Source organism: Scleropages formosus, chromosome 24 (genome assembly GCF_900964775.1).
Source record: "Scleropages formosus chromosome 24, fSclFor1.1, whole genome shotgun sequence".
NCBI classification, from domain to species: Eukaryota; Metazoa; Chordata; class Actinopteri; order Osteoglossiformes; family Osteoglossidae; genus Scleropages; species Scleropages formosus.
In genome coordinates this window covers 1,314,269-1,341,431 of record NC_041829.1, presented here as the reverse complement: position 1 = coordinate 1,341,431, position 27,163 = coordinate 1,314,269, and the positions used below count along the sequence as shown (strand labels likewise).

Sequence of the window (27,163 nt, the reverse complement as noted above, 5' to 3'; positions counted from 1 at the left end):
TTTCCCCAAACGATGCCATACGTCTTTAATGTAATAAATCTTACAAAGCAGACTTTGTCTCTCCAATAGCAGTCTCAGCAACATCTGGAACAAAGATAAGTTTCGGCAGAAATGATATTAAATCGTACAAAAAACCTCCCATAACATCAGTTTGTGAATAGCATAGAAATGCAAACAACATAGGGATGGTCCAGAAACAAACAAAAACTTCCAATTCCATTAGCGTCAACTGGCTTTCATCTCTGAACTTACTGGATTTTGCTCCAATATGCAGACATTTCCCACTTAAAACTTAAAGCTGACCCTTAAGAGTAAATGGAGATTGCTGTCATTGATTGCATTTCATGCCAATAAAGTTATCCAACCTTGGAATGCGACATGGAAGTACCTATGCACTTTGCGGATTCTCTGGAATTATAAACACTAGACGAAAAAAAGGTAAGCATGAACAAGTGGCCAGCCATACAGTTCTCCTATGGAAAAAGAGGAAGATTGTTTAAGCTCCAAGGCTTTTCACTTTGTTTTTGTGTTAAATTTTTGCTTTTTTCTTGTTTCTTAAACTGTAATCTCAGTGCAATGCATGAAACATTAAAAGGGTCCCAGGTATTTCTGAATCATGGGCATGGGGTGGGCTATTTCTTTTAACTGGTGTCCATGGACTCCATGTTAGCAGAGGATGAGTCCTTCTGGATGCTGTCAAAGATGGCCGCCAGCTCAGGGTTGGAGCTGATCTGAGACTGGAACTCGCTCATTAAGGGGCTCTTCTCTGCCTCTGGGATGGTCAAGAGCGCCGCCACCGCTCGCATGGCTGACCTCTTCAGCTCATCCTGCTTCTCAAACTCCTGCTTCACTGAGTTGGCCTTCACCTGTGAAACAAACCATATGGCATTGAAAGTATGGAGTTACACTAGGATAAGGTGCCCCTGGAGGGTAAATGCCATCATACCTTTCTCCAGCTCAGTGTCATTACAAGGGTTCAAGGCAGAAAAAAACATAACAGAATGCTTGGCATATACACCATTCTCCTATCAGCAAGTTTTCATTACACAAAAAATTCAATAATTGGTTCATTTAACAGCTTAGCAGCCAAACTTACTTTGCATGTTACAATTTTTAAACAGCACCTTAAAGTCAGTCCTCAGGGGACCTTGCACATCATGGTTTGAATACCAGCACGTTCCCATGTCTTAACTGCTCCAAACTATAGAGATATTCATGCATCAAAAATATTACAAAATTATTCAAATGAAACTGCAATATTTACTGAGTATGAGACCATAAGAGTTGCTTAATTTCATCCCTAGCTTGTATTTTGGAAATAACGTGCTGCAGCAAAAACCTCCATATACATGAAGCTTTCTAGAATGTCTACAACCTTATGAGAATGCCTGTTCAAGTTTAAATGTGGAGCGTGTTGCCACTAATGGAGCCTTTACCGACTGGACCATAAGCGTTACTGAAGTTAAGAAAAGTGACAGCAGAGCCGCGCAGCAGGATGCGGAGTGGTGCCGAGAGATCTGTTCACCTTGGTCGTGCATGTGGCCCTCAGGGGCTCCACCAGCCGATCCAGCCTCTGCAGCACTGCGCTCGGGCACAGTGTTGACAGTCTGGCCAGCATCAGGAATGTCAGCATCTACAAAACGAACAAGAAAAAAAAGTGTCTCATGCCAATGCTTTCTTCATTGTCGGTAGTCTTTTACACTCATATCACACTGTTAACAGTGCTGCATCTTCATATAAAATTTTTATCTTTGTGAACTGCCCAGGGCAAATAAAAGTCGCATTATCAATGACCCATTGCATTAGTTCATTCAGTGCTTTTTGTACCTTGATATCATAATGGTCCTTAAGTCCATCTTCGACATGGTTGAGGAATTCAAAGATATCTAGTCTGTCTAGGCAGCTGTCCAGCAGAGTGTACATGCACTCAAATGCAGCCTTGCGAATGTCCAGACCATCATCCACTGTGTGTTTGAAGGGCCCCATTTCCACCTGAAATTTAAGAATTTTGTCAATTTATGCTGATGTGATGTCCTGGAAATAAAAGGACAAAGATTCTGTAGCTGCCCAAGGTGATACCAGGAAAAGATTGCTCACCTCTCGGATGAGTTCTTTGCGCACTTTGGTCTCATTGTATAAATGAGGAAGAACAGAGTCCAGAAGGTCTCGGATGAGTGAGGGCTTATTGTGGGCTGCAGAATTGAATGTCACCAGAGCAACCCTTCGGACATTGAGATCGGGGTCCTCCAAGGTTTTTAAGAAATCACCTGACAAAAGTTAACAGTTTAAAATATTTTCAAAACCCAACAGTAATATAAAACAAAACATTAAGATTTAATAAGTATATTATACTTTTATATTATAAAAATATTCTGTTTCTTCCTACAACATTTTACATTTACAATTATTCATTTAGCTGACACTTTTCTCCAAAGCTACTTACAATTATTTACCCCTTTATACAGCTAGGTTAAAAGGTTATTTATTGCAGGACCTACCTATGCAGTTCTTCAGCAGAGGATCAATCGCCTGTGGGTGGTCAGAAATGGTGAATTTCACTGCAGTCACTACTGAGCTTCGTGCATAAGACGACCCTGGAAGGATTAAAAAAATAATTATTTCACAGACAAAAAATAAGGGAAGTAATCTATTCCACAAACAGTGGCACTGTCATGCTCCAGTATTTAAACAATGACTAAGATTTTTCCCATCTCAGGCAGGAGGTATAATTATACTTTAGAATTCTGCTATATATTAAGTTAAAAAAAAAAAAAATTTACACATGTGAAAACACCCATAAAGCTGTTTCTTTGTTGCCTTTTACCACACTCACCAGACAGAAGATACCCCTTGAGCCTGGGCAGTAGTGTTTCAGGATCAATGAGGGTCAGCTTGCCCAAGCACTCTGCCACCACATTGCGGGTACCCTCCTCAGCACATTCGCTGTGAGTAAGCAGCAGCGTCCACACACTCTCCACATAGGGTCGGAGCCCTGCCACAGCTGCTGAGCCAATGATTTCCTTCAGCGAGTGCAGCAACAGGTACTGACGCTTGGGCTGCCCAGAGATCTCTTGCAGCACAAACGGCAGGTACTCGGGCAGGCTGCCCACGCTGATGCTACCCAGTGCGTAGGAAGCTGCCGACTTCACCTCCTCACTGGCGGATGAGAAGGCATCCAGAATGACAGACTTTAGCTCAGGCTGGCCACTCAGGTCTACGTGGTGGCCCACCTCCCCCAAAGAAAGCAGGGCTAGCAGGCGGATAGAGTCAGTAGAACGGGAGTTCTTCACATCCTGGATGAACTGACCTACCACAGCAGGGCCCTCAGCAGGGCAGGCACGGGTCAGCGCCGCCACGCACTTGGCGATAGAGTAGTAAGATTGTTTGTGGGTGAGTGCTGCACTCTGGGCATACACTGGGCCTGTCAACATACGCAGCAGGTCCATGTAGCCCAAACCAGGTGTGCCGGTGACCACAAGAGCCTGAAAGAATTCCAGCATGGCACTAAGAGCACCACCTTGCAGAAGTGGTGAGCGCACAAGGGCAATGAGCTCAGTTAGGATGGAGCCACCAATCTTGGACAGGGAGTCTGGGTGAACACGTGCCAGTGTGGTGAGGAAGCTGATGGCCATCTGGGAGACGTGCATGTCACTCTCGCTGATGAGCGGCGGCAACTCGGCCAAAACGGCGTCGATCATGGCTGGTGTTACACTGTCGCTGTAGTTCTTCACCAGAATGTCCAATGCAGCCAGTGTGCTAAGCTTCAGCGCACGCTGATTCTTGCGCAGGAAGGAAGCCAGGATGGGAACAGCTTCACCAAGTATGGGCCGCAGGTCAATCTTGAGTGGAGAGCTAGCAATAAGCGTAAGGGCCTTGACGGTGGTTAGACGCGTGATCTCGTTTTTCAGCCGTTCCAGGAAGATGTGCAAGGTGCTGGGAAGGTCGGCACCCAGGCTGTCACCCAAGTTGCAGAGAATCTGGCCCATGCAGGAGATGGCTCGTTCCTTTACTTCCTGGTCAATGTCAGCTGCCTTCAGTCTCTTGATCGTGCAAGCAAACAGGTCCTCGATATAGGGGGAAGAATCAAACGCATCTGTCTGGTCCAGGGGCCTGATAACTTTCACCAACTGTTGGGTGACCAGCAGTGCCTCTGATGTTATCTTGTAGAAGGGGTCACTCACACAGGCCACCACAGGGGGCACTAATGCATGAACATGGGGATGGAAGACCTGGGGCTGGTGGTTGCACAGGATCACATATAAGCAGGAAAGAGCATCAATCTTTAGGTTGGAGGAGCTTGATTTATCGTTGAGGGAGAATATTATTCCTGCAGAGACATACATCAATGCATCAAGTTTCAAATAACCAGCTAAATGTTTTAGCACAATTTATGATGTGATGGAGCCAATATGTGAAGCTCAGTTCATACCTGGAACAAGCACAGGAACGTGCTGGGTGAGAGCTCCGGGTAAGACGTTGACCAGCTCTGTCAGCATGTTGAAGCAGCACTGCCTGGTCTTCACACTTTTCTCCTTCATCTGCTTGTGCAAGGCCTTCATAATCATCGGCACCTAGAAATATAGGCAATTTTGCCTAACCATGTCTTCAGGTAAATTTACAAAGCTTTCCAACCACCAATTAACAGCCGGAAAATGTCATGGGACAATTCAGGTATTGCACACAATTTTTAAGAAAAAAGGACAAAGATCAAGAGTAGACAAATACCTGGCTCTGCAGCATGGTGAGGGGGGTCTCTCCTTGCTCCATTGCATCAGGGTCACACAACCAGCTCTGGGCAGGCCGCGTTTGCTTGAGCAGAGACAGGTAAGCATGGAAAACATCAGCCTTCACATTCTCCTCGCGCTCCTTGAAACGGGCACTGAGTGCTGGTGAGACTGTCCTGTAGAATTCAGGTAGCATCTCATGTCGCGTGCTGACCACCGCATCCAGGCACTTTGCTGCAGCTCGTCGAACCTTCCAGCTCATGTCATCATCATCACTGTACTCATCATCACTGCCTGCAGGAAGTTAGTTTGAAAGGAGGAAAAGCAATTTATGGTGTGGTGTCTGTGTAACACTTATCCTGGAATTCTGCAGAGTCAGAGATCTACACAAATTGTACACAGGAAGAGCCACCACTAATGACATCTTAGCAGCAGTGTTCAAAAAAAATAGTAAACCATGCTTCAGATCAATTAAATATCTGCTCATATTTGTTGCTGTAGCTTCTACTGCTGCAATATTACAGGGGAAAAGACCTGGGGCTTTGAAAGAGACACCCAGTATAATTCACAGACATTCATCAAGCGCTGCAGCATGTCACAGCCAGACACCAGCAGGGGTGTTTACAAGATGCCGCACAGTTGGTAGGATGAATTATTAAAAGGTGCTGCAAACATTATGAATTAATTTGTGGATAAAGAAGTACCAGCAGCCTCTTTGCTCTGCCTCAGGAGGTGGAGCAGCTGAACACGTAACAGGCAGAGCGAGCTGGGAAGAAGGGGAAAAAACTGCACTGCAGGCAAAGGCCACACGAAAACAAGGAGACAAGCTCACATGGAGATAAGCACACTGAGCCAGACTTCATTTCATCAGGAACCATGTATAGTGAAACACCTCAGAGAAACAAACATGTTGACTGTCCTCGAAATAGAAGAGGTACACACTGCCACATGCATGATCAAAGCAAACCTAACAATCAATGTTGAGACCAGTGAAAAGAATGCAAAGCTCATGCCATTTAAAACCTGGAGGCAAACCAACATAATTGCCATGATGCATTTGCTTGCTGAGGGAAAGAAAAGGGGGGAATGATAGAGCACTGACAACACCTACATTCATACTTTCAGCTATAAGTGTTAGTGACACACACCATGCTTCAAGGACAGGGGAATACAAGGGAGCTGTTCCAACAGTATATGGGAACATCACATTTTCAGAACTAAAGACTGCCACCCCAGCACACATTGAAGCCCGGCGCCTGTTTCTCGATGCAAAAAAAAAAAACCATCATAGGTTTGTACTGGCACTGAGGGCCCTGAATTCACTTTTAACAAGCAGTATTGTGAAAGCAGGCCTCATTTACACATTTCAGCATCTCAGAATTTCTTTCAGCAAAAAGATCTTCAAAGCATAACAGACATTTGAGAGCAGAGAATCAAGTGTGGTTATGCCTACGGCATTTACATAATAATAGAAAATCTTTTGCTTGCTTTTAAGCTAATGTCTTTATGTTGCAAAACATCTCCATACCTTGATAGTCTTCATCAGCACCATCTGCATCCATAGCATTCTCATCCTCATCTTCATCATCATAATTGTAGTTTGGGTCATAAGTCAAGTACTTAAGACAGATGCTGATAATAGTTGGGACATGAGGATACACCTCCTTTGGACATCTGGAATTTTAAAAAAAAATCCTTAGCTTCCTGTAACAAAGCATTTCATTTCTAAATGTGAAAGGTACCGTACGGCCAAAGTAGCTTTACGGCACATACTTTCTCATAAAATGTAAATGTTTTGCGATTTTGTAACTAATGTAATGCATGCTGTTCTTTCCAGAAAGTTAGGGAAGGTGGGTGGGGGGTACACAGAACCATAACAAACCTTCTGACGAAAGATTCAAAGGCCTGAATGCAGTATTCTCTCAGCTCATCATCGTCAATGTTGCAGAATTTCACCACCAATGGGATTATCTTTTCTAAATATTCACCTGTCAGGAGACAGAAAACTACCATTAGACGACAGACAAAATACCATTTATGGAACAAAGGGGGACAGAATTCAGATGCACTGCAAAGTTAGCCTGGAACAACAGGGAGATACACATTGAAAATGTATGTGGCTGCAAAGTAGAACAAAGATCTCCAGTAACAAACGTAACTTATATTGCAAGATAAATGACAAAGCAGAAACGACAGACAGATAGACTCTTGGCTTTCAACAAAGTCATTAGAGAGCACTTTCAAGATGACAAAAAAAGAAAAAAAAAAAAACTTAATTAAAATAAGGGTAGATAACAGGAAGGGGTTTGTAGGCTGGGACTGAATCTAGCACATCTTAACCGCGTCTGTATTTGCTTTTCAGAAAAAAGTGCCAGTAATTGTTAGCTTGCAGTTCACTGATCAACCAAAGTGATGAAGCCCAATCTCCATTTTCCTTCCATTAACACATTCCTTCTGCTCTCTCCTCCAGCAACAGAAAGTGTGTCAAACTGGACATGAAACAGAATTTCAAGTGCTCAACATGTAAATTTTAAAAAAATCTGTGAGGTTTTACATTTAGCAGATGCTTTTCTATAAAATGATTTCAACTGAGTATTTAGATAACAGCGTTATCAAAGGCCATTTCAATGTTAAACACGGTATACTAAACTCCCGACAATCGCTCATCTATCTACACACCAGAGCAACGTAACTTGCACTGGCGCGCGGACATACAGGTGATTTAGAGTTAGCGATGTACCTGAAACACATGCTTTGGACTGTGGAACACCTCAAGGAAACCCACGTGAACATGGGAAGAATGTGCAAACTCCATACAGAGTGAAGGATTCGAACCTAGGCCTCAACACAGCTCAGGAGCTCTGAAGCAGCACCAACTGTGCTCCCCACACCAAACATGCTAAATGAACAACCTCATGAGAACGCCAATTAAAACAAACAATTTTACAGAACGTCCCCAATAGAAAGTAATTTTAAATTCAACTGTCAGCTAAGAAAAAGAAATGGAAAAGGGGGGGCATGACATGACTGTCACTCCTAAGTGAAGAATTAACATTAGCCATAATAGTAATAAAAACAAGACAGAACCAATGGTGAGGAAAAGAAACACCTCAAATTGAGCAGTAAATATTCTAATCCTGCTATGCAAAAGGATGGAAATAAAAACAACAGAAAATACCAAGAGATATGCAGATGAGCACCAGAAGGATAGGGTCCTCTGGTATTGGAAAGAAAAACCATACAAGTGATTTTCTTATTCAGTATTTCCCCCACACAGACTCAACATCTTTTCTCCATGCCTTCAACAAACTTTAAAAAATACTGAAGTTTTATTAGCTCAAAATAAGAATGTGACTGGGAAATAGAAATATAGTTCTGTTAAAAATAAATGTAATTCTGCAACTTAGAACAAATGCTGATCTCTGATCTATACATACAGAAATATACAGATACACACTGAGGCTGTCGCTAATAAATGCAATAAACATGAATGATGAAACGATGACCAAAGTGCAGCTCAATAACGGAATCCCATGCATAGTTGTTTTTTGTACCAGGTGAACTCATACTTGATTCATTTCTTAACGAAACACATTAAAGTAAATGTATTAGTGTAAAAGTTGTAGGCATTTAAATTAAAATTTCACAAATTAAGCATTTTTGTTAATTCAACTTTTTCAAACAACTATAATTCATGAAGTGTTGTTGAGGGTTTTTTATTTTTTTTTTTTTTTTTTTTTTTTTAAAAAGGTGAGTTCCACAGTGTAAAGAGGAGTGGCTGAAGTGGCTCACCTATCCTGTGCCCTGCCTGTCTGCTGATGGCAGCTATGCACTGGATGTAGGTCCGTGTGGTGGACATTGAGTCATTCTTGGAGAGCTCAGAGAGCAAATGCTCAATCAGGTCCACAAACACTAGGTTGCCACAGCTCATGACCAAGTGGCCAAGTGCGATGATGGTCCTCTTCCTCACAGCCAACCGTGGACTTGTCAGCTGGGGCAGCAGGCAGCTCAGGATGGAGGGGTGGAAGTTTACCAGCAGGCCACCTTGTCTGGTTAAAGGGTGCAGGATAGAAAAGAATGGTGTAAAAATGTTACTATTCTGATTACAAAAGAGATGGTTAGATTAACATGTGCTCCGCCAATGAAAATTCTGAGTTGACATGCATATTATAAAATAGCAGTTGAAACATTTTCACATACTTCAGCAAATGAACAAAAAAAATACTCTGAAAAATTATATTGAAATCATTTATCCAGTGCCTTTAAAAAACTAAAGGAGAAAAAGCTACTAATGTTCATGCAGAAGGTCAATAACAATGAAACACTGGCACTACTGAGACTCCTCGATGCTCTTTGGTCATGAATTGAAAATATGAAGTCACAGTTCACAAGCAGAACAATGAATTGTGTCGGGGATCACAGACGGAGCACCAGAATTAACTCAAATATCTTTAGCATCAGAATAATCCAATCATGATTCCAAGCAATAAATTAAAATGACTGTCAAAGTGAACATGGCACTTTTTATATTCTACTAAAAAAGTGAATAAAAACTGGAAAAAGTCTGAAAGCATTCACTAAAATCAGCAACAAGAGTGGCAAACTATTGTATTACTCAGCATGTTTAAATGCTATTTCATATTAATCTGTGGTAAAAAAAATTATGCATCAAAATGGAAAGAACATTTTTGTAGGGTACAAAAAAAACCTACTAGAAACACCATCTTTTCCAGTTCATCATGAAAATATGTACTGATGCGATTCAACAAAAATTGGTACTTAGCTTGAGCTAAGACATATGTGTGGACTAACTACACAATTTGGAGGATATGGACAGAGAAAAGTTAAAATATGGAACTTATTCCCACATCTGATTTGCACAAATGTTCTACAAAACTGAGGCAAAAAAAATTACACCAAAAGCCCAATTTCCTGTCAGATATCAATGAAAAATGCAAAAATAGTTATGAGCATTTTGTAAACATTTAATCTTCCAATGGATACTTTACCACCATGAAATCCTGCTGCCAATCTAGGCTATGAACATACCCTTTAATCAATTTACAAGGGTAATGCATCCGAGATGGATCTAATTTGCTAAGCCTATAATGCAGTCCGAGAATCAAGGACAGATTTACTTCAGTAGTTAGCACTGTTTTTTGAGAATGGGGGGGGAACCACCTTTACATGAGGTTGCAAGGCACATAACCTATCAGGCCATATGCACAACTAGTATGAGAAACCAATGTGTAAAAAAAAAAAAAAAAAAAAACTAGTGAATGTTTGATAAACGGGGGGGATGGAATCGAAGTCTAATGCAAAAAACACCAGCTGAAATCTGTCACTTGCACCACAACGTTTATGGTCTGTGTACTCAAGAACTTAAGACAGGAGAAACATGCAGTGGCTTTAATTGTTATTCCTGTACATAAGTGTAGTGTGATAGCTCTGATGTTGCTCAGTTTCTCACAACTACAGGGTAGGTAGTAGGAGTGCATGACTTCCGATTTTTTAAAGTCAAGTTATGCGATGAAAGCTGAGTCGATGTCAACTAGTCACTGATGAGGTCATGAAGACATAAGAGAAGGGAACGCGTTGCAACAACCGAAAATCTGTATTAGTTCATACACAGACTATATAACATAAGATGGGACATCGTAGCCAGGTTAAAAAAAAAAAAAAAAAAGTTTTTGCTTTTAAAAACGAAAAAAAATTATGAATTAACTACAATTTAAAACCATTTTTTGCATGTAAACCAACAAACTGTACTCATCGAACATGCTGGCTTCACTCCGAGTTACTGCACATTAGTTAATATGTATCACTAGATGCTAGATGGTGTCGTCCTCGTACAACATTGTGCTGCGCACAAAATCTTCAGACACTCACTGTAGAACAACCCTGCGTGGCACATTGTACTACACTGTCTGCGATCTCCGAATATGTTGTTCTAGTTTTTAATCAAATGGCTCCAGAGTGGAAATTCCTTCCGAAGACTGCCAATGAAGCTCACTTTTACGTCCAGGTTAGACTACTTGTTGGACATTTACCTTTATTATTTATTTATTTATTTATTTTTTAAACCTGACACTTTTCTCCAAAGTGACTTCTAATGAACTCTATGTAGTGTTATGAGCCCACACACCTTATTCACCAAGGTGACTTACACTGCTAGATACACTACTTACAATGGCTCACTCATCCATACATCAGTGGAACACACTCTCTATTACTCAAACACTACAGGTGAACCTGAACAGCCTGTTTTTGGACTGTGGCAGGAAGCCCACACGGACACGGGAGAACATGCAAAGACCACACAACATATGGATCGTAACAGTAATCGAACCCACGTCCTCTCGCACCACCCAGACACTGAGAGACCATAGCATTACTCGCTGTGCCACTGTGCCGTTAGATTGGAAATATTACGCACTTTAGGGCATTCATCGTATTTGGTATTGTGAGATTTTGATTTCTACACTTTGTATGATTAAACAAAAGAGAAAATTAATCAACAAGTCCTTTTCTTTGTGTGTGTGCTTGCTCAGAAACAATAAGAAGCCATTTTTCTGCATGTTAATCCATAATTTGTTTTTCATTCCCTAACAAAAAACGAATTAAGGCATAATTCGCATGTTTTTCAATTTCAAATCAAATAAATGAACGCAACGTACACGGACTGATTTGGATCATTCATCTGCTAGTGTCAGCGGATGCCTTTTCAGATGTGTGCATTGCACTTGTACTTTTGTTATAATTCAGGACGGATTTGCATATTTTGCAAGTGGCAGTAGCACAGGCTTCATCTTTAGTGGAGTATTTCCACACACTTGAACCGCTGCTCGTTTGCTGCAATGACCCACCAGGCTCCTCACTCGTCTTCTTGGCGGTGTCCATCTTGTTAGTGTCATAATCACATGATCAGCAACTAGTCTACATCAAGCTTAAAGTGTCATAGCAGAGCAGTAAAGTCGACAAATCAACTAGTCTGTGCAACCACTAGTAGTAGTAGCTTGCAAGTTGTTTTTACATTGTAATAAAAAATACACCACACAAATTCTTAAATCAGGTTCCTATAAACCAGTGTAAGGGGTTAACACTACTTATTACTGCAGTTTGAGTATTTGATCTTTCTTTCACCATGCAAACTATGAATGACAAACTCCCATCATATTCTTCATAGGGATGAACACTCAGCATTATACTGAATACAATCTGAAGCTGCAACACCTCTGCTCTGTGACCACAAGAAGTAGCTGCATGTGGCTAATTGAAACATTACTTGATCTTCAGTATCTTTATACAGCTGCACAGACCCATGAAGCTATTGGCTTTCTTGGCAAGTACACATTTGTCACTTTATGGGGAAAAAGAGGGACTACTATGCAATTTTTAAGTGAAAATGAACATAATTTACCTACCAGTACATCAGTCTTTTAAAAGATGTCACCATCACTTTCCCAGACTTTAGTACAGCTACACTAAGACTGTACTCAACTACTAGTCCGCTCAGTGATTCCTGACAGTAACCAGTCCAATGTACTCTTGACTGTTATTCATAAGGATGCTACAACAAAAGTCTACCCTGCTGAATTATTGAGACAGCATCAAAAATATTTTCACTGCAACACCCACATTTTGGTTCTAGCTTCATAACTACTTTAGCAGCACTGTTGCGGCATAAAACATTCTTCTCTCTGTTGCTGAAGGTAAATTTATATAATTTCAATTATAGCCTAATGGGGGGGGGGGGTTATAGTTTTTTTTTCCTGCATTCCCCATTTTCCAATGTTTTGCCACTACTCTGATATGGCATCAACAAAGTGATAGAAGTTCATTCATGTCCTTTGTTTACATGCTTTCAGAATCATCTGTACCCCAAAAAAAAAGACTAAACACTTCTGAAAATTAGGTTTGGCAACACTGGCAATTCTCTTACACAAAAGATGACTGACCCTAAGAAGTCCTTTGCACTGTGTATGACTATAAATGCGAATTAACAGCTAAGGCCCAAAAGAATCTGAATTTCATTACACAGATATGTATGAAACAGAACTGACTCTTCATGCAGCACAGGAAGTTAATCCTAAAAAATTTTTGGGCTCCAGCAATTCTGTGATCACTGGTTTGTTAAACAGACTTTCCTGTCTAACAATACATGCCAAACCAGCCTTCCCCACCTGCACAGCATGTCTGCCATGATGTCTAGTGCCTCGAGCTGCACTGAGACATCCTCCTGCTTGGCTATGGCACTGGTGAGACGTCCTGTGATCTTCTTACATACACTAGCTGCAAGGGCTGAGCCTTGGACACAGGGAAAAAGAACAGCAGACAGTTGAATGTATTCAAAACACTTCCAAGTACTCTGCCAGCAATAATGGGGTTTATTACTCTCAATGGAATCTCTTCCACAACTATAGCTTCATAACCCACGGCTTTAATTCAGTCTCATTTGAAAACCTAAGAAAGCTACAGAATGTCCTTTCAACAATGCTTATTTGGTTTCTAAGTCTGTAGAGCAGAATTTTACATTTACAAAATGGAAAACAGTTAGAGCTACTCTACCAGGCTACTTCTGTTACTATCCTTGGATTGAGGCTATTGAGCTTTTCTTAGTGCTAAAGACAAAACTCAGCTTGTCTTTTGTGCAACTCGGTGAAGAAATCACACCATAAAGTTGAAGTCTACATACATATCAATTCTGGCCCTAGCAAACCCCTGTAAGTTGTTCTTGATTTCGCATTTGTAATTAGCTTTCACCAAGTTTCTGACAGAAGGAAGAATATTCCTGACACTGAGAAATTGTTAAATAGCTGTAATGGTTTTTAACAGTAATACCATGCAATTTCAATTAAGCAGAAACTATAATGAAAAGGCACATAATGGATTTTAGACTCTGAAAAATAAAAGCTTAAATCAGTCTACCCTTAAAGCTGAATACCAATAAAGCCACAGTTGTATAAATTATTTCAAGAAACATTTAATCTGCATAACTGTACATGTAGCAGTTTAATATACATACTGTATATCAGATGGAACTATTTTCATTTAACAGAGCTTGAAGCTAAGTCTTTTGTCTGAATTGCACAATTAAAAACACAAAGTGTATACAGAGAATCCTCCAGGACCAAGACTGGGAACTACTGCTGTAAAACTAAATCAACACCGAAGAGATATGGCACTTACCACTGGATGCAGGGGGCAACTCTCCAATGACAGTCTTGAGGCCAATACTGGAAATGTCTCTAAGTTGTTCTTTATCGGAGAGCATGTTTGTGCAAAGGGTATCCACTATTGTCTCCACTTGGTACTCCTTCACTTTGCTGACAAGCGGTCCCAAACTACACAAACATATTAAAAATGGTTATTTGTCAATGGTGTTACACAGCATCCTTCAGAATTAAACTACCATTACTAATTAGCAAATCCTGGGGGAGGGGGACACCATGTAGGGCGCACAAGACATGTTTTGCAATATAGATGGACCCCACTATACCTGGTACACCCGATCCAGATATATCACTCATTTGTGACCATGTCTCACTATAAAACACCTTATTCCTGCAGATACATGACTAGACCTGCAGAAGAATGCAACTTTTTACTTTTTTCCAAAAAAGTATTTTAGAAATTGATTAAAATACTGTACAGATGTTCAAACTAGTAGACCTACTTCCCACACACTTATTTATGAATATTACACCCTTTATAGCAACAGAATGGGAGGGTAAACTCCCTCCACCAAATTTATAAGTACTAACTTCAAATAGAGTAACTTGATAAGGGGTTAGATTCATACATCTTGCACAGTGAAGTACTGCATTCTTCCACCAGCTTTGGTCAGACATGTGCCACTGTAATCTACATCTCACATTTTGAGCAGTACCAAAATACAGTAACTTGCTTATTACTACATCAGGAAAGTATTTAATGAAAAGGGTGTGAAGTTATGAAACACAGTGACAACTACATAAGAAGGGTAAGGCCAATATAAACTGTAGTCTGTGAAACTTTTATATGCTGTGAATACCCATGTCAGTTTTGCTGGACCATCAGTTCAAAAAGAAAAAAAAGCCAAGACATTAACAGCATACACATCCACCAAAAACCACAGACAAAGAGTGGACTTAAGCTACAAATCAGCTTTATATTTCTTTTTATTTATCCCAAGAATATTTAAAGGTCAATTAAACTGTGCCTCCCTAAAAAAGAAAAGTTATACAGGTGACAAGTTCACATTGTCATTTGCCATCAATTATCCCTGCTACATGATGGTGTGGTATATACAGCACTTTAAAGTACAGCGAATATTTGCATATCTGATAGCATGGAGTCACAGCACTAAATGCAGTATTAAAATAAATTCTGACACATAAATGCATCTGACAGCTAAATACAGAACTCAGATGGTGTAACTACGGAAATGATATCCAGAACAAAGTCCTTTCAAAAGCAAAAAAGAGTATACATACAATAAGTTTTTTTTTTTTTTTTTTTTTTTTATTAAATCAAACCACATTGTAAATAGATTGTCACAAACATTCTGGATTAAAAGTGTTTTAAGAAGTTCAACAGCATCTACTTCTCCATGCAGCAAGTTAAATAATTTCAATCAGTAGGTTAACAGATACATTTTGTTTAGAATGGCCTTTGTGCAAACTGAGTGCTCACTCACCTGACCTTGAACACCTAAGCAGTAGTCATGTATAATTAAACGAACGGCTGTTGTACACTGCTGTGTTAGTGTGCTAAAATACTGCTACTGACAGATGACTGATGTTATTACAAGAGAATAGAGGATAACCTTTACCAAACAAATATTTCTGAAGGGTAAACTTTCAGCAGACAAACACACTGCCAGCACCTCCAATCAGAACGTCACCGTACACAGCTGCCTCCAATACAGCTTTGTTCATTTATTCAGGCCACTGACAACCTTGAGAGAAATAGCATATTACAACTTCCCATTAACTGTGAGGGGGACAGCAGGAGTAATATCATCTGAACAACTTCATAAAGTGGATGAATCATCTGAATGCAATACAATTTCAAATTTATGAAGTGAATTACATTATTTATATTTTTAAATGGCTCCTCCGTGAACCGCCACCTTATCGTGGTGGAGGGGTTTGAGTGCCTGAATGAGTCCAGGAGCTATGTTGTCTGGGGCTACATGCCCCTGGTAGGGTCTCCCATGGCAGACAGGTCCTGGATGACAGACGAGACAAAGCGCGGTTCAAAAACCCCTTATGACAAAAAAATCAAGGCGTCCGTTTACCCCGCCCGGTATGGGGTCACCGGGGCCCCACCCTGGAGCCAGGCCTGGGGGGGGGGCTCGCATGCGAGCGCCTGGTGGCCAGGTCTATGCCCACGGGGCCTGGCCGGGCTTAGCCCGAAGCCACAACGTGGAGCCGCTCTTCGGTGGGCTCACCACCTGCCGGAGAAACCATAAGGGGCCGGTGCGTTGTGATTTGGGCGGTGGTCGGGGCCGAGTGCCCGGCCGACCCAAACCTCGGGCGCCAACTCTGGTTTTTGGGACTTGGAATGTCACCTCACTGGCGGGGAAGGAGCCTGAGCTGGTGCGGGAAGTTGAGAGATACCGTCTAGATATAGTCGGGCTCACTTCCACTCACAGCTTGGGTTCTGGAACCACTCTACTCGATCGAGGGTGGACTCTCCACTATTCTGGCGTTGCCCAAGGTGAGAGGCGGCGGGCTGGTGTGGGCTTATTAATAGCCCCCCAGTTCAGCCGCCATGTGTTGGAGTCTACCCCGGTGAATGAGAGGGTCATCTCCCTACGCCTTCGGGTCAGGGAACGGTCTCTCACTGTCGTTTGTGCTTATGCGCCTAGCGGCAGTGTAGAGTACCCGGCCTTTTTAGAGTCCCTGGGGGGCGTGCTGGAAAGCGCTCCCACTGGGGACTCTGTCGTTCTACTGGGGGACTTTAACGCCCACGTGGGCAGCGACAGTGATACCTGGAGGGGCGTGATTGGGAGGAACGGCCTCCCTGATCTGAACCCGAGCGGTGAGTTGTTATTGGATTTCTGTGCTAGTCGCGGTTTATCCATAACGAACACCATGTTCATGCATAAGGGTGTCCACCAGTGCACTTGGCACCAGGACACCCTAGGTCGGAGGTCGATGATCGACTTTGTAGTCGTTTCTTCTGACCTTCGGCCATATGTCTTGGACACTCGGGTGAAGAGAGGGGCTGAGCTGTCAACTGATCACCACCTGGTGGTGAGTTGGATTCGATGGCGGGGGAAAAAGCTGGACAGACCTGGCAGGCCCAAACGCATAGTGAGGGTCTGTTGGGAACGTTTGGCGGAGGCCCCTGTCAGAGAGGTCTTCAACTCCCACCTCCGACAGAGCTTCAACCAGGTCCCGAGGGAGGTGGGGGACATTGAGTCTGAATGGACTATGTTCCGCTCCTCCATTGTCGGTGCGGCTGTCCGGAGCTGCGGCCATAAGGTCTCCGGTGCCTGTCGCGGCGGCAATCCCCGAACACGGTGGTGGACACCGGAAGTAAGGGATGCCGTCAAGCTGAAGAAGGAGTTCTATCGGGCCTGGCTGGCTCATGGGACTCCTGAAGCAGCTGACAGGTACCGACGGGCCAAACGGAGCGCGGCTCTGGCAGTCGCCGCGGCAAAAACTCGGGCTTGGGAGGAGTTCGGTGAGGCCATGGAGGAAGACTTTCGGTCGGCCTCAAAGAGATTCTGGCAAACCGTCCGGCGACTCAGAGGGGGGAAGCGGTGTTCCACGAACACTGTTTACAGTGGAAGTGGTGCGCTGCTGACCTCAGCTGAGGATGTTCTCGGGCGGTGGAAGGAGTACTTTGAGGATCTCCTCAATCCCTCCGACACGCCTTCCGTAGAGGAAGCTGAGGCTGGGGACTCGGAGGGGGACTCGTCCATTACCCTGGCTGAAGTTGCTGAGGTAGTCAAAAAACTCCTCGGTGGCAAGGCTCCGGGGGTGGATGAGATCCGCCCCGAGTTTCTCAAGTCTCTGGATGTTGTGGGGCTGTCTTGGCTGACACGCCTCTGCAGCATCGCGTGGAGTTCGGGAACGGTGCCTCTGGACTGGCAGACCGGGGTGGTGGTCCCTCTTTTTAAGAAGGGGGACCGGAGATTGTGTTCCAACTACAGGGGGATCACACTCCTTAGCCTCCCTGGGAAAGTCTATGCCAGGGTACTGGAAAGGAGAATCCGACCGATAGTCGAACCTCGGATTCAGGAGGAGCAATGCGGTTTTCGCCCTGGCCGTGGAACACTGGACCAGCTCTATACCCTCACTAGGGTGTTGGAGGGTTCGTGGGAGTTTGCCCAACCAGTCCATATGTGTTTTGTGGACCTGGAGAAGGCATTCGACCGTGTCCCTCGTGGCATCCTGTGGGGGGTGCTTCGGGATTATGGGGTTCGGGGCTCGTTGCTACGGGCTGTTCGTTCCCTGTATGACCGGAGCAGGAGCTTGGTTCGCATTGCCGGCAGTAAGTCAGACCTGTTCCCGGTGCATGTTGGACTCCGCCAGGGCTGCCCTTTGTCACCGATTCTGTTCATTATTTTTATGGACAGAATTTCTAGGCGCAGTCAGGGAACGGAGGGTGTCTGTTTTGGTGGCCGCGAGATCTCGTCTCTGCTTTTTGCGGACGATGTGGTCCTGTTGGCTTCATCAAGTCAAGACTTGCAGCGTGCACTGGGGAGGTTTGCAGCCGAGTGCGAAGCGGCGGGGATGAGAATCAGCACCTCCAAATCCGAGGCCATGGTTCTCAGTCGGAAAAAGGTGGATTGCTCCCTCCGGGTTAGGGGGGAGTTGCTCCCTCAAGTGGAGGAGTTTAAGTATCTTGGGGTCTTGTTCACGAGTGAGGGAAAAATGGAGCGGCAGGTCGACAGACGGATCGGTGCGGCGTCTGCAGTAATGCGGTCATTGTACCGGTCTGTTGTGGTGAAGAGGGAGCTGAGTCGTAAGGCGAAGCTCTCAATTTACCGGTCGATCTACGTTCCTACCCTCACCTATGGTCATGAACTCTGGATCATGACCGAAAGAATGAGATCGCGGATACAAGCGGCAGAAATGAGTTTCCTCCGCAGAGTGGCTGGGCGCACCCTTAGGGATAGGGTGAGGAGCTCAGTCACCCGGGAGGAGCTCGGAGTAGAGCCGCTGCTCCTCCGCATCGAGAGGAGCCAGTTGAGGTGGCTCGGGCATCTGTTCCGGATGCCTCCTGGACGCCTCCCTGGGGAGGTGCTCCGGGCTTGTCCCACTGGGAGGAGGCCTCGGGGCAGACCCAGGACACGTTGGAGAGACTATGTCTCCCGGCTGGCCTGGGAACGCCTTGGGGTTCCCCCAGAGGAACTGGAGGAGGTGTGCGGGGAGAGGGAGGTCTGGAGTACTCTGCTCGGACTGCTGCCCCCGCGACCCGGCCCCGGATAAAAGCGGAGGAAGATGGATGGATGGATGGATATTTTTAAATGGAATTATAAAAAATATCTGACCGAATAAAATTACAAAAAAAATTTCAAATCGCAGTACATCTAATGTTAAGCAACTTATACTGAGGAACTTCTAATAATCATAGGATTGTTGAGAAACCAAAGGAAGAAAAACAGGGGACTGACACCAGTCCGTCCTTTGCACAGTAGCTAGAGGAACTATTAATTGGTCTCTTCACTGGCTACCCATTGCAAGTACAGGTATCCCTCGATATGCGAGTCTTCAGTATACGAATCTTTGAAGTTATGTCGTGAGAAAATTAATATCCTCCTTCGTTATATGCACACGTTCTGGTTTAAAAGAAAAAAGCTCGGCATTGGTACGCACCCTGGCCAGCCTTTGAAATTTAGTCAAATAAAGACGACAACGTCATTTCTACTACTGTATTATTATTATTATATGATGAGATTTACATTACTTTAGAGAAAAACACCTGCTAAATGAAAAAAAGGAAATGTAATTTAGTTGTGCTAGCTACTCTATTTTTCAAGTATTTAAAACAATTCATGATAATAATGGCAGGTGCTTATCACCTGTGAGTGATGCTACAAGCAAAGTTAACAGTACATGTAATAAAAAGTACTTTTATTATCTTTCCTTCAGCTTTGTAACACCACTTCTGTATGCATACACCCTGCACAATGACATCGCACCACAGCTATGCCTTGGAGGGGCGTACCCCAAACACGTTCAGGTATTCACAAGCACATCACAGAGAGGGGAAGGTGCACATGGATTTATTTATTTATTTTTTTTTTTTAAGACTATGTTCTCAGCTAAGAAACAAATTAGTGACATTACATATTTTTGGGAATGAGCTGATTGACCTTTTTATGTAGATCATCTTATATACACTCACCAGCCACTTTATTAGGTGCACCTGTTTAACTGCTCGTTAACGCAAATATCTTATCAGCCAATCACAGGGCAGCATCTCAATGCATTTAGGCATGTAGACATGGTCAAGACGACCTGCTGAAGTTCAAACTGAGCATCAGAATGGGGAAGAAAGGTGATTTAAGTGACTTTGAACATGGCACGGTTGTTGGTGCCAGACAGGCTGGTCTGAGTATTTCAGAAACTGCTGATCTACTGGGATTTTCACGCACAACCTTCTCTAGGGTTTACAGAGAATGGTCAGAAAAAGAGAAAATATCTAGTGAGCAGCAGTTCTGTGGGCGAAAATGCCTTGTTGATGTCAGAGGTCATAGGAGAATGGCCAGACTGGTTCAAGCTGATAGAAAGGCAACAGTAACTCAAATAGCCACTCGTTACAACCGAGGCATGCAGAAGAGCATCTCTGAATGTACAACACGTCAAACCTTGAAGCAGATGGGCTACAGCAGCAGAAGACCACACTGGGTGCCACTCCTGTCAGTTAAGAACAGGAAACTGAGGCTACAATTCGCACAGACTCGCCAAAATTGGACAATAGAAGATTTGGAAAAACATTGCCTGGTCTGATGAGTCTCGATTTCTGCTGCGATATTCAGACTGTAGGGTCAGAATATGGCGTAAACAACATGTATGTATCCATCCTGCCATATATCAACAGTTCAGGCTGGTGGTGGTGGTATAATGATGTGGGGGATATTTTCTTGGGACACTTTGGGCCCCTTAGTACCAATTGAGCATCATTTAAACACCACAGCCGACCTGAGTATTGTTGCTGACCATGTCCATCCTTTATGACCACAGTGTACCCATCTGCTGATGGCTACTTCCAGCAGGATAACGCACCATGTCACAAAGCTCAAACAATCTCAAACTGGTTTCTTGAACATGATAAGTTCACTATACTCAAATGCCTCCACAGTCACCAAATCTCAATCCAATAGAGCACCTTTGGGATGTGGTGGAACGGGAGATTCACATCGTGGATGTGCAGCCGAGAAAGCTGCAGCAACTGAGTAATGTTATATCAATATGGACCAAAATCTCCGAAGAATGTTTCCAGCACCTTGTTGAATCTATACCATGGAGAATTAAGGCAGTTCTGAAGGCAAAAGGGGGTCCAACCCAGTACTAGCAAGGTGTCCCTAATAAAGTGGCCGGTGAGTGTAAATATATTCAAGACCCTGGTTATTGTCTACAAATGGATCAATAGAACTGCTCCTAGCTATTTACAAGACTTGATCAAGCACTACACCCCAGTCAGACCCCTTCGCTCGTCTACTTCTGCTCGCATGGTGGTCCCGCGCATGAAAAGTAAAGCACGGAGGCTCTCGGTTCTGGCTCCGTTGTGGTGGGATGACCTGCCCCTCTCACTCAGAACTGCTCAAACTCTGTCTACATTCAAGAAGGGTCTGAAAACTCACCTTTTCTGGACTCACTTCGCCCAAGATCTCTCCAGCTCATGTATGGTGTAAATGTTCATGTATCGTAACTTTATGATCATCCCCAGATAAGCCTTTACACAGCTGCTACTCCTGTATTGTATCTAAATGTTTGTGCACCTCATTTAAAAAAAGTCAGGATTCGTTTATCCTACTCGAGCGATGAACATTGGTACATCAAGAATAAAGTAAACTAGGTTTACTTAAAAATCACAAATCACGTCTGCGGCTATGTCTCTTTCTCTTAATGTAATGCACAAATTTTTGCTGAGATGTACGTCACTTCAGAGAAAATCGTCTGCTAAATGAATCAATGTAAATGTAGATCCTGCTTTGAAGTAAGTTTTCATTGTGATGCCAAGCACCAATTGTAAGTCTTCCTTTTCTCTTGACTTTTAAAATTATGGCATGTGTTTACTGACTGATAAGAGCAATCAAAGGCAAAAACTGACTTCCTAGGATAAAACTCTTAAAACAGTACACAATCTACTGTTTTCACTGAAGTTTCATCTTTACAGCTTTCATGAATGCTGTTCTTTATTTTATGACAATACAATTGAAAAAATTACAATACAATATTCTCGTGTGTCTTTTTATATTTACTTTTATTTCTCGTGACATTGATATTTAATTGAATATGCAACAGTGTTTAGAAATGAAAAGCAAAGAAATTTTAGGTGGAGTGTTAAGTTCAGGAAGACTTTTTTTTTTTTTTACATAACAATGGAAAATTTCTCAATGTCTCGATGTTACGCTCAGAATATGAACGGTTTTCAGTAACAAGGCATGTTTGTAAACTTGGGGGGGGTGCCTGTACAATCTCACAGATCCCAACATGATCCTCCATCTCCAGATAAAAAACCAGCAAAAAACCCAATTCTACCTGTCGCAGCTAGTTCTCTATACACCCCCCCGCAGTAGAAATGATTTATCGTTTTCTCTCTTTACTTCCAAGCCACAAAATTACATTCCACTTATCAGGCTTGCGCCACGTATTTTCACTTTCTGCTGCCTTCTGACATCATCTCTTCACCTGTCACTTTGCAAATGTTTAACATTTGCCCTACTTTGTATCTTTTTTCAACATATTTCACTATGCTCTCAGCCCTAGACTATCTCTAAAAGAGTGACCCTGCAATTCCATGTAGTCCCAGGTTGATCACAGACTGCAACAACTGCTTTTATCTCAGATTTGATGCTATGATTTTTAGCTTGTAACCTTGAATACAAGCTGTGAAAAGTGAAAAAATTAAGCTCTCTTAGACAAGTAAGTTAGCTTAATAAAGAATAATAACCGGCAAGGATAATACTGTGATGTGTTTCTGACAGCAGCAATGTTCCAGTCCATTAGCCACCATGCGTTTGCACCAAGTTTTACTGTGAGCTGCAAGTGGTGGCTAGCCCAGTTATACAAGCCAAAAAATAAAGGAGCCCCCTACCATTTCACTGCCAGATTCTGCACCTCTCCATTCTTGTCCTCCAGCAGCTTGAGAATCATCTTCACCACTTTACGCTCACTGTCATCATCCAGCTTGATGGAGTCCTTTTGCAATTCTGACATCAAATCATTTGTGGCCATGAACCTGCGGAAAGACACGCAATGAGTCCATGTTATATTTTGTGTGCTACAGTTAGGCCAATCACTCTTCTAGAAAGGCATTTTATCCATCCATCCATATTCAACTTTTGAGGGTTGAACTGATTGGAAGCCTAACTCAGTACTCACATAAAAACTCATGAACTTCACCTCCCCTCATTTTTTTAACATGCCTTTAATTCAGTTAACTTATTTAAAATTCCATTTACCCACCAAGCAAACTTGCAGCAGTAATATGCAATCAAACAGAAAAAAAAGTATGTGGACCCTCCTACTTCCAGCACGTTAAAAGTAGTCTCTGGTGTTTGTAAATGCTGGCAATTGAAACGGCGCTAGTCACAAGAAAGCCGTTACCATGGAGATGAAACAAAGAAAGTTTAAAGAAGTGAGAAAATGATTAATGTTGCACATGCTAATGGTGCAGATTCAAAAGCAGTTTGTGAAGACTGTATATTTCAGTAATTTTTAATTAATTGTAATTTTAATGTAGCAAAAATTTATAATAAAATACCAAGACTTTAGTGAGAATTTCATTGTGTGTATGAATGTGACTTAGAGGAAGAGAACCTTTGTAATTAGAAAAGTGAAGTCCCATACTTTTGAGATAATACATAGACCATTTCACCTGAAGAGAAACCCGAACACCCAAGAGTTGTGAGGTGTCTGTACAAACCCTTGAATCATCCCATCACGGCCATATTGCAAGTAAACAATAACTGCAGGAATCTTAAGATATCTTACATTCTTGAGTACAAGCCCATTGTTAACTGTCAAGGATACCACAAAGACATCACAACTTCAACATGAGCCATTTTTCTAATCTTAAACTGTACTACCAAGTCTCTACAGCTGCCTTATGTAACGCCATATTTTCTAGGAAGGGCAGGAAAAATATGAATAATTCAGAAACAACAAAATCTTGTGTTCATTATAAAACAGCACATGTGAGCAAGTACTGCCCAAGTGCAGTTTTCCCTCTCCTACCATGATTACATCTCCACATTGAAGGTAGGAGACAAGGAAGGCAAAGTGAAGGTCTTAAGTAAAAGATATCAATTCACATTCCAAAAGCTATTACAAGATCACAACAGCTTCACAGTCACAGGAACAGCATAAAGTTATTCCTGCAAAACACTGATAATTCATTGTAACAGTAGGACAGTATCTTTAAAAAGTAAACTTTCAGTGTAAGGCAGTTATCTTTTATGATAAATACGAATACATACAGATCACTAATGTACTGCTGCATGTTCACCTGTGCCCACCTTCAGAAATCTGACAAGCCACTCTGCTTTAAATACATGCTTGTGTGAAATGTTATTATTTCACTTAGATGTGTTCTTACAGTACACAAACTTAAAAAAGGAAAATGCTAAAGGCCTGTGTGATGATGCAGGCCAATGCAAATCTTCATATCACCACAAATACCTACATGGCATTCAGTTAATATCATTCATCACTGCTTTAAGATGGAGTTCTCTTCTTGGTCAGTTCTGACGATGGGTAAAGTGAAGACGAGTTACCACATGATGACTCATACCTAAAGTCAACTTGTAATATTCACAAGACTATGTTTAGGAACAGAACCATGTTTGCCTTGTGCTTATTTCAGCTTCAGTTCACTAGTTCACTGTACTTTTTGCAGCTGTTTCTGACAGACCAGCGGTATAGTGCTTCCATTACAGAACAGTTTATTTTATAAATACATGATAAATGATATGGTGTACAGAACTATACGCAGCTGTTTATACATAAATATACATTTATATATGAAAATTATATGTCACTACTGACAAACTTCAGATCCATTTGAGGATCAGTGAGCTCAATATTGAACCATTTATTTCAACCATTCTATAAAGCTGTTAACCCAACAGCAAGTTCCTTTTTCCAACTCCACAGTAACAAGAAAGCATCTCTAAAGTATACATAAGAAGAACGCAAACATGGCTTAAAAATATCTGTAGTACAGTTTCTCATTTTGAAAGACTGCTTCTAACAGCAGCTAAAGACAAAAACCTGGAACACATAACTCGTACTATTAAGCCACTTACACAGAGCTGGGCTGGGCTGGGCTGCAGTAACCTTTCCTCTTGCCAGCTCCAAAGAAATGTAGTACAAGAATATCTACAACAGGTTATGCCGTGGTTAATAGAGCAGGGATACAATAGAGCAGAGGCGGTACAGTCTCACAGCACCTGGGTGGTGCAAGAGGACATGGGTTCGATCCCCGCTCAATCTGTGTGGAGTTTGCACGTTCTCCCAATGTCTGCGTGGGTTTCCTCTGGGTTCTCTGGTCCACAGTCCAAACAAATGTGTTACAGGTGAACTGGCAAACTCTTAAAAACCCATTGTGTGTGTGTGAGAGAGAGAGAGAGAGAGAGAGAGAGAGAGAGAGAGAGAGAGAGAGAGAGAGAGAGAGAGTGTGTGTGTGTTCCACTGATGTATGGATGAGTGACCCGGCATTACACTGGAGTGCAAGTCACCTGGTGAATAGGTGTGTGGGCTGATAACACTATATAGAGTTCATTGGAAGTTGCTTCGGAGAAAAGCATCTGCTGAATAAATAAATGTAAAGTTTCCTTGGGCATAGGTGTTAGGAAAGAGAATGTCTACATTTTGTCAAACTGCATGACGGTTGTGTTTACATACTCTAGTTGCTAATTAGCAAGAAAAACTTAACTGAGGAGGATTCCTTCCAGATCAATCATTGTTCTATTTGGTGACAGACGTGGGTGAGGCCCTCAGCAATTCCCCTCATGAGCCTCTCAACTGCCCACGGATCAGCATTGATTACACAGCAGAGCAGTCTGACTGCGTTCATCTCCAAATCAGGCACAATAATAACTTAATTCCAATAAATCATGGAAGAAAGGAGACATAATCAAAGCGTTCGATTAACACAAAAACAACGCCATACGTCGTTGCTGACCTAAGCTGTCATTAAATATATTATTGCTATTGCAAGGAACAAAACGAGTGAAACAGCAACACGATGATAAGTTCTTTGCATAATTGTGGAAAGCGAAAGCAGCCCTCCAGCCACAACTTAGCTTTCTCAGCCGTCATCGTCGTGACTTCGAAAAGCACTGCATTCCCAGGGTGTGCTGTGCAATGAAACAGCTCTACAAATAATGTCAACACCGGGACGCTGAAAGACATGAAACTGGTGACTGCGGGGTGACTGCACTGTAATACGAAGGTCTCAAATGCACAACCACAAGTCGAGGCCTACTCGTCCCGGGCCGTTAGCCGCTAGCTGTTAGCTGTGTTAGCCGTTAGCTAGCCGCCCTCGGCCGCGCGCGAGTCTCGGCCTCCTTCCATTTCAACACATTAACACGAAATTGCGCTGACTGCGTAACACCAGGGATTTCTTAACACTACGGAATTTGTGAGCATCTGCGTGCGTTCACCTGAAGTCCTTGTCGCTGGAGGTCATCTTCTCCAGCAGGTTGGAGATGTGGTAGGAGGCGCTCGCCATGTTTGCGGGCTGCTCGTAGCTGGACGTTAGCGCTGGCTGTGCCACAGGGCCGCTCTTTTTCTCTCCCCGCCTCGCTTCTCCTCGGACAGACGTGTCACGGCAGCCAGTCAGCTTTGTTAAGAGCGCAGCGCTGTTCCGCTCGGGGGGATATAACTCTCACGCCCTGAAGTGAAGTTCGGACGCGTTTGAATGGAGACCCTCGCTAGTCTCTGCAGAGGGAGGCGGAGCAGGTCAGTCGGGACGTCCTTCCTGGAGGGCGGAGTTACGGGCTCATTGCGTGAGCTGAGTGGTTAATCTTGATATCAATCAAATTGGATCGACAGCGTGCTGCTCGTGCGTCCAGCTTCTCGGTGAGAATTCTGTAGAATATCTGTCAGGGCTAGATGAGATAAATGTGACAGAAAATTAAAGCAATTAAGAAATAATTATTCATCGCTGCATATCTTTATGTCTAGCCATCAATGCATCTGTAGTGATGTAAGGAAGACAGTACATCCATTCATCTTTAATAACGTTGACACTAACGTGAATTCACC

General features: G+C 42.8%; 1 protein-coding gene across 1 annotated transcript; it reads right to left on the bottom strand.

Annotated features, from left to right (window-relative positions):
* On the bottom strand, positions 1-26,852 carry cand1 (cullin-associated and neddylation-dissociated 1). The gene is made up of 15 exons (XM_018756090.1): positions 26,560-26,852; positions 22,989-23,132; positions 13,914-14,068; positions 12,908-13,031; positions 8,517-8,773; positions 6,607-6,712; positions 6,253-6,398; positions 4,726-5,018; positions 4,430-4,571; positions 2,834-4,327; positions 2,499-2,594; positions 2,098-2,267; positions 1,828-1,992; positions 1,526-1,633; positions 1-866 (listed from the first exon to the last, which is right to left on the bottom strand). Exons 1-15 carry the CDS (start codon positions 26,625-26,627, stop codon positions 642-644), a joined length of 3,693 nt encoding a protein of 1,230 aa, XP_018611606.1. The 5' UTR covers positions 26,628-26,852; the 3' UTR covers positions 1-641.
* Between the last annotated feature and the right edge of the window lie 311 nt (positions 26,853-27,163).

Excerpts from the sequence above, each read along its gene's own strand:
- cand1 (XM_018756090.1), bottom strand. The coding sequence starts at position 26,627 with ATGGCGAGCGCCTCCTACCACATCTCCAACCTGCTGGAGAAGATGACC. Across the intron at positions 6,713-8,516 it reads ACAGGCAGGGCACAGGATAG|GTGAATATTTAGAAAAGATA; the intron begins GTGAGCCACTTC and ends GTCTCCTGACAG. Across the intron at positions 1,993-2,097 it reads GCAAAGAACTCATCCGAGAG|GTGGAAATGGGGCCCTTCAA; the intron begins GTGAGCAATCTT and ends CTTAAATTTCAG.